At 30.1% G+C, this 11,320-nt stretch overlaps 2 protein-coding genes across 2 annotated transcripts; one reads left to right on the forward strand and one right to left on the reverse strand.

The window, feature by feature from the left end:
• Positions 1-2: 2 nt before the first annotated feature.
• Positions 3-6,737, reverse strand: LOC130890859 (lipase maturation factor 2-like). The gene is made up of 10 exons (XM_057795247.1): positions 6,491-6,737; positions 4,888-5,071; positions 4,648-4,746; positions 3,199-3,395; positions 2,948-3,126; positions 2,657-2,891; positions 2,395-2,597; positions 1,323-1,566; positions 1,052-1,268; positions 3-995 (listed from the first exon to the last, which is right to left on the reverse strand). Exons 1-10 carry the CDS (start codon positions 6,582-6,584, stop codon positions 731-733), a joined length of 1,917 nt encoding a protein of 638 aa, XP_057651230.1. The 5' UTR covers positions 6,585-6,737; the 3' UTR covers positions 3-730.
• A 44-nt stretch (positions 6,738-6,781) lies between these two features.
• LOC130890865 (vacuolar protein sorting-associated protein 4) lies at positions 6,782-10,810 on the forward strand. Its single transcript, XM_057795255.1, has 7 exons — positions 6,782-7,310; positions 7,445-7,577; positions 7,640-7,871; positions 9,194-9,461; positions 9,550-9,763; positions 9,824-10,052; positions 10,106-10,810. Exons 1-7 carry the CDS (start codon positions 7,175-7,177, stop codon positions 10,205-10,207), a joined length of 1,314 nt encoding a protein of 437 aa, XP_057651238.1. The 5' UTR covers positions 6,782-7,174; the 3' UTR covers positions 10,208-10,810.
• Positions 10,811-11,320: the final 510 nt, after the last annotated feature.

Genomic DNA, 11,320 nt, shown 5'->3' on the forward strand with positions numbered 1-11,320 from the left:
AATTTTACGTGCAGTACTTTATTGATTTTGTAAAAAGAACAATTATATTAAAAAACTGACTTAAGTAGACAAGATATAAGAAAAAGCTGAGACATGTATAAGACAAACAATTAATTGTACTGAAAAATGATTGTAGAAACTATAAAATTAAAAATATTGTATAATAAATGTATATTTACAAGTATAAGTAAAAAAATCAAAATTAGATAATTTTAAAATACTCAATACCTCTTCAGATATTTGATCTTTCATTCCATTCAAATCACGTTCAAATAGATTCTACAAGATTCTAATACACACAAAAATCCCTTTTAAATGGTGCATATACAGAACTAAAATGTAAGCAAATGTCGAAACTTTCATCTTTAAAACCATACTTTGAATTAACCAAAATATGTAAAGATATCATAATGGATCATCTGATTTGTATTATTATTGCCTTTAGGTATCAGTTTATCTAAAAATATTGAAATTCAAGGCAGCTAATAACTTAATAATTTAGAAATGTCGCTACCACTCTGTTAATAACTGTTTAATCCCTAAAAAATCTTTTCAATAAATTTTTTTTTCCAAATTTGAATAACATTTAACATCAGTCTTGAAACAAATACTCAAGGTGATCCCATTATCGAGAAAATACATTTGACCTACCGGAGAGGATACATTTGATATACCGTTTTACTTAGATTTTAATTCTGTATCTGGAGGCACCCACAACTAAAAAAGAAACTTATTTTTTACCAGACGACGATGTCGTACAAATAATGGCAAAACCTGCGGACAATACCGACCAAAACAATAAAGTAGCTTCTAAATGATTGATGATATATCTGATGAAATCTAAAATTTGTTTCCACAATGGGTTCACGTCAACTTTCGAAGTTAACGGTAATAAATTCCTTGCTTTTAAAAAGTCTAATAAGAAAGGAGAGTCCTTGCTGACTACTGGCAAGTATTCGGCGATCTTTTCGCGTGTCCACCAAGGTATTTGGTTCCTGAAATAAGAATAACGCTCGATTCAATCCGTAGGGAAACTTTCTAATACCATTACCTTTGATTCCAACCTGTATATTTGTATTTGTACAAAATAGCTCTAAGATACTTTGGTGGTGATTGACGAAAAGGCGATTCTCTGAAATCAATAAGAACAAGAACTTCTGGATTATGATTAAGAATCCTGTGGGCAAAGGATAATAACCACGGTTGTGAATCGTAACTACTGTAAGCAGCTGAAGACATATGCCAATCTATTTGAGCTGAATGAGGAGCTAAAACAAAAATACATAAAAAAATCTTCCTAGGATATTGTGTTTACAACTTACTGAGAAACGGTAAAGATGAATTGGGGTTACCAGGTTTATACAAAAAGTTGTATTCTTTCCATGGTCCGTCAACCCTATCGGCGCCTTCGAAAACAATTTCGTTACGGTCGTTTCCAGCTGGGAATTTTGTAAAAGGGCTACTGTAGGCGTTAACAGCGTGAAGTTTGTGTAAACGATTATACATATTGCGTATTGTGGGATTTACCGTCGAATTAGACGCTGGACGTAAAGATGCTAAAGGTACCTGCAATATTAAAATATTTATTTCCGTATATGTTCTAGAAGAAAACCCAATATCGATAACACCAAAAATATTTGAATAAACTGAATTTAAATAAGTATAATAAAAATTCATAGTTCTTAAAGTATATCAAATTTTAAGGAATGTTCTAGATTTGAAGATAAAAAATTGGAATTTTTTGTCTAACTCCATCTTGTATTAAAATTAACAAAATATCTAAGTTTACGAATTTGATTTTTGAACGAATATAAACAAAAAAAAAACATTTTTCCCAAATAATTAAAATTTTAAAATGTTCCAAATTTTTGGAAATGCCGTTAAAGTATCTACAACTCATTGAAAATGAAAAAAATTGAATTGTTTCATCAATATTTTTGGAGTTTTAAAAACTCTTTCGGGATAAAAATCCCATTGTCCTCAAATTCTTCAAATTTTGTATTGTTTCAAACGTTTAGGAATATTCTTAAAGTTTCCGTAAACTGATGAACATGAAAAAATTAAAATGTTCATAATTTTGATCAGTTTAGTTTATTTTCTGAAGTTTTATGAAATTTTCCATCAATATTTTTGCGATTTTATAACTTTTTCAGAATAAAAATTCAATGTTCTCAAAATATTACAAATTACAAAATATTCCAAATGTCAAGGAATGGTTTCAAAATATAAGAAATTAAAAAAAATTAGGAATTCTTGGATATTTTGGAGCATTAAAGAATTTTTGAGAATGTTTGATAAAAACAAACAGTGAACGTTCATAAATTAGTAAAGTATATAATATTTTTATAAAACAAATTGATCTTTGGTTATAAAATTATTGAATTTAATACTTACTGTACTCGATAAGAAGAGGAGAACAGCAATTCCGGCATAAAATAGAATCGAAATGGTAGCCAATCCTTTATTTCCACCCTGATTATCGAAAAGTACATTTGACAAACTATAAAGAACCGTTGTTGCTAAAGACACTAATCCAAAGTAAACCGCATAAATAATAATTGGCCCTATATATTTATCAAACTGGACTCTAGTAAATGCTAAAACGAAAACAACAAATGATTTCATCAAAACAGTTAAAAAAATTATATGAACTTACCAACAGTAGCATCAATTTGTGTACCATTAATTTTCAAATTGAAAAGAACCACAACCCCATAAATTATTGCTCCGTATATCACAACTGTGGCGATTGTACCTAATATAGATGATTTATTGGAACTTTTCTTTTTATAAAAGCACTGATCGTCCAAAAGGGCTATTTGTAGTGTTATTACCAATAAATTCGCGAATCCAAAATTTCCAGTTAAAAGAATACAAATTTGCAAAAATAACTAAAATAATAACAAGAATAATAAAAAAGAAAATTTTTGACAAAAAGTTGACTCACTTGTAAGAAAAATGTAGTTATTCTGACACATCTAACAGGTACAAAAAATAAAAACGGTAACAAAATTTCTGCTGTATTAGTAAATACTTGTGTCAGTTTCAATTGCCATTCAGGCAGAGCATATGCATACCAACTCAGAGGTGTTGGCAATGGAAGTACTTCGTAAACACGACTTATAGCTAAAACATGATTATATTATTTAAAAAAAAAACTCGCTGACCGCATAATGTAATGAGAAAGTTTCCAATTACCTTTTAACGACCACCATAATGGATCTCCAAGAATGAATTTTTTAATACCCGATGTGAATAAAATTCGAAATAGTAACCATTTGATTAGCCACAGTGATATGAGATCTTTGGAACAACCTTTTGAACCTTTCCTGCGACCTGGCAGCAAAGGAGCTACAAAAATTGCCAGAAAACCCGTTTCCAAAAGAAGTTCATCACTAAAATTTATCAAAGGTTAATCGATTGATTTGTTAAATTTCAAAATTTATTTCAGTATGAAAAGAACAGTTACAATTCGTTAGATATAATACCAAAAGCAAAATATTTTCTTATTTAAAAGAGACACTATAGTTTTCAGTACAACTTATACAGAAAAATGAGAATTCATTTTCTATTGTACTGTTGAACTGATCAATGTCAACTAGAAACTTGAGAATAAATTATGTAAAAAAAAGAGAAGGTCAATGAAATATTATAAATTTGTTTATATAATTACTGACATGTTCAAAAAGATTTTTTTTACTGGAAATGTGTCAAATATTACCAAATTAAATGTATTTATTCAAATTTTCGAATTAATTAAATTCAAATAAAATAATTAGAGACTATTATTTAAAGTACACACCATTAAAATGAAAATTTTATCTGTGTATACAAATGGGAGGAGATGTAAGTCAATCAATTAATTTGGCAAATGGTAACAACCCTTAATATGCTCCATGTTTTTACAAACTGTATCTTACAATATTTGCAATGTCCTCTTTCACCTGGAAGAGGATCAAAACATATTCGGCCTCATCTGAAACAATATTGCTCTAGAGATAGGACATTTAGCAAACTCTCCATTGGGATTGTTGCCTATGTAGATAACAAATGCATACTACCAAAGTCAAATTATAAAAGACAACAATAGGTCAAGACTTGGTATTTCTGGAAACACTATAAGCTGTCAACTACATCTACACCACTTGTAGATGTAGAATGTCATGATTCCTGGTTTTCTAATATCATCAGTCTCTACATCATCATCATCTTCGTGCAATGAAAAGTATATTTTTTTCTGCTGGTATAATATGACTACTGAATGCAAATCATGAAAAGTGTACTTGTGTTTTCTTTCTTTTTATTAATGGTGACAGAAGGCAAACTTATTAAGTATATTCTCTTATTTTCTATATCTAACAAATTCATATGGCTGTCAGAAAAAAAACATTATTTTAATAATAATTTGTACAAATCTGCATTGCATAACAGAATTTAATGAAAAGTACGGGAAATATAAAAAAAGAAATTTTACAGGTCTTAAAATAAAAAAGGGACTTTAGGGAACTCACTAAAAGCCCTGGTACTGTATATGAAAAGAATATAGTGAACATAGAAAATGAATAATATCAATATTTACAAAAACAATCAATTAGATAAATATGTACTAGACACAACAATGAGAATATTATAACTACGAATACTTACAAGTTTGTTACAAATATTTGTCCAATTTGGTAGAGCGAAAAGTATAACGACCACAATCCAGCAAAAAGCGGTATTGTACAAAATTTCTGCGAAATTATCCTTAAAATTCCAAAATACAATTGTAAGATAAAGAAATCAAAATATATATATATATATATATATATATATATATATATATATATATATATATATATTTCTTAAATTCAATGATAACTGGAAGTATAAAAAATTGTTACCTACCCAGTAAAGGCCAAAAAGGCTCCTAGCAATGCCAGTACATCTAAAGCATAACTAGTATCGAGACCAAGAAATGGTGCTAGCCACAATAAAGTGGGTTGATAATGAACTTTTGCAGATAAAGTTTTATGTTTACTATTTTCCAATACGGATCTAGCTGGCAGTATTCCATTGTCTCCATATAAACCTATACACAATAAATACGAAACCAATATAGCAGTTGATAAAACTTCATTTTATTATAGAGAAAAACAGGTAAATGTATATAAATTGCACTGAATTACGACCTCAATTTTTCAATAACCCAGCAAGTTTTTGAATATCTTTTATTTTGTTTATCTGTACTTTTGGTAAAAAAATTAAAGTGTCCAAGTTTTCAAAATAATAATGAACTCTTTTGAAAATGACACAAATAAAATATTTATATGAAACACAAAAATAAAGTAAATTACACATTGATTATATAACTGACTAAAAAGGAATCACTACAGCTACATTTTTGTTAGTAGTTTACTTTTTACTAATTTCCTGTTAGCATGGAAGGCTCAAAAAAACTAATATTGTATAAGACTGCCACAACTGAAAATGTAACTGTTTTGTTGCACACAATATTAATTTTAGCAAAATAATTTGGAAGAAAAAAGTCACAACTCCAAATGAAACACTTTCCACTTGAAGATATTATGAAAATGTCGAAACAATACACAAAAAAAAATTGCCACAATACTTAATATGACTCTTTTCTTCACGGAAAATTAAACAACTGCCATTTATTTATTGGTATAAAGCCATCGTCGACTACTAAATCAAAGTAAACTTATTATTTCCGCCATCTAGTGGTAAAGAGTTAAAGTGGAGAAATGGCGTTTTTGTATGTATATTTAACTTAGTAATTGCATTTTTTGAGTTGACTTTTTTGGCAGGGGTGTGATATATTTGAAATGGGATGAGAATTAATAACTGGTAGTTTTTCACACATTTTTTCGTAAGTAATTATTAATTAACTTTCATATTCAAAAACAAGCAGTTTTTGAATATTTTAATAGGAAATATTCATTAAACAAAAAAGTAATTAGGGCATGATAAAGATTTGCAATGGTTCAATAGTTACAAATAAAAATGGTAGAAAGTAACTTTCAAATTCGCATCTAATAAAAAAATGCTTTTTACTGCATATCTTGATTACTACACAATTTATAATTAGAAATATGCCATATTTTCAAAAGATTTTATTTTAAAATTTATACATTGTAGTTATTACATCTTCTACTTAATTTCAAACGAAAAAGAATAATTATAAGGTTGAGTTCAAAATATTCTGAATCTAATAATTGGGTGTCTAATCCATATTTAAATTTTGTGATGGTAGTGAACTGCATTAGTTATATATAAAACAACATACGGGGATTTGAAAAGGATACAAAATATTGAATAAAATTTTAATAAATTGAATAAAATTTTGAGGAATTAGTAATAAAAGTAACTTCAGTACGAAAGGTGAATGGCCGTGATGTATTAGAACAGTTACGTGTGAATCAAATAGAATACAACCGGTCAGTTCGGCTTTTTTGGTAATGATAAAATAAAAATGGTTATTTCAACTTACCTGGTATTTGAATATAGAATGATAAAAATGCCGATAGATAAACAATACATAGAACCCTCAAAAATAAATTTCTTGTATATCTCACAGTTATCATTTTAATAAAATCAAAGATCTAATTAGATGTATATGTTACCACTTACAATCATCAAATATCAACATTTTTCAATGAACATAGAACGTCATTGTCAGAAATAGACGCTTGTCTCAAGGGCGTTGCTTTAAGCCATTAACCGTTCGATTCTAACTTATTTTTCAAGACCTTTAACACGAAAAAGAAGAAGATATTGTAGATGAGGCCATTTTTTGAAAAAAAAATTAGATTTTCCTGAAAATTCAGTTTCATATATTTCATAACAATATTTATTTATATAAAACGAATTCAATAAGTCTTATCATATAATTTTAAACTTTATTCATATTGCAATATACATGTTATTATTAGTATGACATTTCATTCTACGTCAATGTCATTTGTGTAATTTTTAGGTGTGATTCTCAAATTATTCTTAGAAGTTACAATTATCTCAAAAAAGTATCTTCTTTAAAAAAATGCATTTGTGACTATCACACATATCGATTCGGCATTATACTTACAAATAATTGTTAAAACGAATTATTCTGTAGGTAATTTATATTTCTCTAAAATACGAAATCTATTTTCGTTGATCCTAGCATTAATTACAAATGGCAACTGGCACTACTTTGCAAAAAGCTATCGAATTAGTCACAAAAGCAACAGAAGAAGATAGGAACAAGAATTATGAAGAAGCTCTCCGATTATATGAACACGGTGTTGAATATTTTTTACATGCCATAAAATGTAGGTATACATTAATGACAATCATCTGTTAATAACTACATAGACATTATTTCTTTGTAAATACAAATTTTTCAAGTTCAAATACGTTGGGAAAGATTTGTTTTTATTTTGTTATGTTTAACTTTGTTATTTAGATGAAGCACAAGGTGAAAAGGCTAAAGACAGCATTAGAGCCAAATGTGTTCAATATTTAGAAAGAGCTGAAAAAATTAAAGAATCTATAAAAAAAGGAAAAAAGAAGCCAGTTTTAGATGGTGGATCGTCCAAGTAAGTATATTTTGTAAACTTTAGTTGTACACATGGGATATTAAATGATTTTTGAAATATAGAGAAGACAAAAAGAGTGATAGTGATGATGAAGATGAGGATCCAGACAAAAAGAAACTTCAGAGCAAATTAGAAGGCGCTATAGTTGTTGAGAAACCTCATGTTAAGTGGAGTGATGTTGCAGGTCTTGACGCTGCTAAAGAGGCTTTGAAAGAAGCTGTTATTCTTCCCATCAGATTTCCTCATCTTTTTAGTGGAAAACGGGTACCATGGAAGGGAATTTTATTGTTTGGGGTAAGTTTTTACCAATTATATCTCAGTAGATTCATTTTATTTTTTTTTTGGTATATATTGTCAAACACTTTTTTTACTAAATATTGCTTTGAAATTGTTATTATCATATATGGGTTTTATTGTAAATTTAATTAGTTATTGTATGCTTATTTTGAAACATTTGGAACTGAATTTTTCTATTGTAGATTTATTTTAATAATTTTACAAAAATTATAAAAAAATAATCAAATTTGAAATGTTCATAGTCCTTGGTAAAATAGTGGGTGGCCAAGGCTCGTTGTGCCCCATTTCACAACACCAGAGGCAATGTCCTTTTAAAAGCTAATCAGGTGCTTTGACTAGAACCTTTTCATGAATTTGAAAATGATTCCTAACCTGCCCAAGAAGGAGAAACTGCTCACCTGCGCCTAGCATAAGGCCCTACTCCAAGTATAGTTTTCTGACTTTGGGAACGAACTCACTGTTCATTTGGATTAGAACCAGGGATTCTTGGCCTCTTAATATTCTTTAACTGGACTTCTAGGCTGGCAGGCCTTGGTGGAGGAAGGTTGGTTGAGCAATCTTAGAATTTGGAGCTGTTAAGTCCTGAGTCGTCTTGGTAGAATCTGCCTTCCTTCTTCTTTTTTTCTTATTAACACCAATGATGTTGTGGCGTTTGAGCTGGTACTTACTAAAAACATATATCAGAGCTTAGTCATTGGTAGAGACCAATGCTTTGGAGGTATTGGATTCTGTAGTCCCTGTTTGCTCAGAGCCTTCAGGGGAAGAAAAGGGGTTACCATGATCCCTTCTCTTACAGAGCTGGATTTTGACCAGGTTTTCAGCAGACACTTTTTGTGACACCTGATTATGGCTCAAGTAATATTCATCTCTTGGCATGACTGCTTAGATTAAGTCCATAAAAATTAGCTGCTCTTTATACCCGGCTCTCCTGTCATGCTCATGTAGGTGCGCCAGATGCGCAACTATTTCTTCTGGAATTTCATTTTTGATGAGAGTTATTAGTCTCTTGGTAACGAGGGTAAACTTTGGAAACAGCAATTTGACTCATGTTCAGCGCAATAGGGTGACCACTTGATCAGCTCTATCACTTTTTGTGTTCATTTTAAAGTAGAATTGTTGTTTGTTGTTAATGGAAATGTTTATCATTTAACATTTGATGGCTTACTAATGCTGATGGGTCAAGTAGATAACCTTCTATAAGGGTCAGTCAATTAGCACTATTACAAACAAGCATAAAAAGGGTGGTTATGGATCATATTCATCAACATATTGTTGGACTGAGAGAGTAAAAATATTTAAATATTTTGTATCATTTTTAGCCACCTGGAACAGGTAAATCATATTTGGCAAAAGCAGTAGCCACAGAAGCGAATAACTCGACATTCTTCTCGGTTTCTTCATCTGATTTGGTTTCAAAATGGTTGGGTGAATCAGAAAAATTAGTGAGAAATCTTTTTGAATTAGCACGGGCACAGAAACCGAGCATTATATTTATTGATGAGATAGATTCTCTATGTTCATCTCGTTCTGATAATGAATCAGAATCAGCCAGAAGAATCAAAACGGAATTTTTGATACAAATGCAAGGTACATTTCATTTTTAATGTTCAATTTTTCTTATATAACAGTTAATAAGTTAATAAGTAATTTTTGTCATTTCTACAATTTTTTTAAGGTGTTGGTCATGATACTGAGGGCATATTAGTTTTGGGCGCTACAAATATTCCTTGGGTGTTAGATTCGGCTATTAGAAGAAGATTTGAGAAGAGGATCTACATCCCTCTACCAGAAGAGCCTGCTAGAGCAGTAATGTTCAAGTTGCATTTAGGTAATACTCATACGGAATTAACTGAAGAAGACATTAAGGAATTAGCTGCTAGAACCGAAGGGTATTTTTATATCAATACATTTATTTGAAATTCAATCTTTTAATTAACATAATTTTGTAGTTATTCTGGTGCTGATATAAGTATTGTTGTACGAGATGCACTAATGCAGCCAGTTCGTAAAGTGCAAACAGCAACTCACTTCAAAAAGATCCGTGGTCCTTCTCCATTAGATCCTAACACCATCGTGGATGATTTATTACTTCCATGTTCGCCGGGAGATCCTGGAGCTGTAGAAATGTCCTGGATGGATATACCTAGTGAGAAATTAGCAGAACCACCCGTAACAATGGTAAGTTATAAGATTTTAATAGTCTCCAAGGAATGAGTTGTTTTTTTTTATAGAATGACATGATGAGGTCAGTGGCTACATCAAAACCAACAGTTAATGAAGATGATCTCACGAAACTTAAAAAGTTCATGGAAGATTTTGGTCAAGAGGGGTAAAATATGCGTTGATTTATTTTTTAAGGGTCATATTCTTGTATTATATTTTTATTTAAAAAAAATCACACAACCCTACAAAATCTGCATTAATTGTTTGAAGATTATTAGAAAAAAAAACAGATTTTATCTTAATGCTTTACAATTTTTATTTTTTTAATAAAGGATCTTTTTTTATATTACCGCCTTATTATAAAGTAAGATAGTTGATATTTGTATCCATAACTTATAAATTATATAAAAAATTATGTTTTTAGAACGTTCATTGTATAAAAAGAATATTAAAATGCTTAAATTTGGAACAACTGGCTTATATACATAAATACGCAGTGTCGTATCCAAAATTAATATTTGAGGGATTGTGATGATGAAAAAAAATTACTTCCCCAATCATTATTAAACCGGATAACTTATATTCGATAAATAGTTTTTATATGATAAAATTCGATATAAAGTATGTACGTCCAGCTAGAAGGACCATTATTGGTTACAATTATTATTATTCCCTTTATAAATGTTCGTCCATATTTGGATACTCCACTGTAAAATTTTGTATTGAAAATTTGTTAATCCATTGTGTTTCAATATAGTTATTTTTTTAAGTTATCATTTGTATTATTTTAGCTTTATATTATAGATTACAAACAAGCTTATGACAGAGTTGATCGATCTTACCTCTACACCACCCTGCGTCTTTTAAGCGTTATTCGCCTGGTACAAAGAGCAAAGATAGCAGAGGAGACCTGGAAGAGGAATCCTGTATGTCGTATGTCAAGGAACAGAAGAACTCCCCCAGGGGCTTTCTAAGTAGAAGTTCTAAAATATACCGTCTCTTAAATATCGGGGATCACTATTTGACGAAAATAATGACAACTCTATGGAGATAAGAGTCTGCAACGACTACTAAAGTTACGTTTACTAAATTGGAAAATGAAAGAGCGGATCTATTGCACAATTATCCGCCCAATTGTCATCTACCTGGGAGCAAAAGATCGTGCGCCGAAAATATGGACCAGTGTACAAGCAGGGCGTACAAACACCGACTCTATGAAGACCCAGCTTAGTGATAGAAGTCAAGAGGGCCAGAGTCAGATGACTAGGCCACTTGGAGCTTAT

The sequence above is a fragment of the Diorhabda carinulata genome, chromosome 2, assembly GCF_026250575.1.
Source record: "Diorhabda carinulata isolate Delta chromosome 2, icDioCari1.1, whole genome shotgun sequence".
Taxonomy (NCBI): Eukaryota; Metazoa; Arthropoda; class Insecta; order Coleoptera; family Chrysomelidae; genus Diorhabda; species Diorhabda carinulata.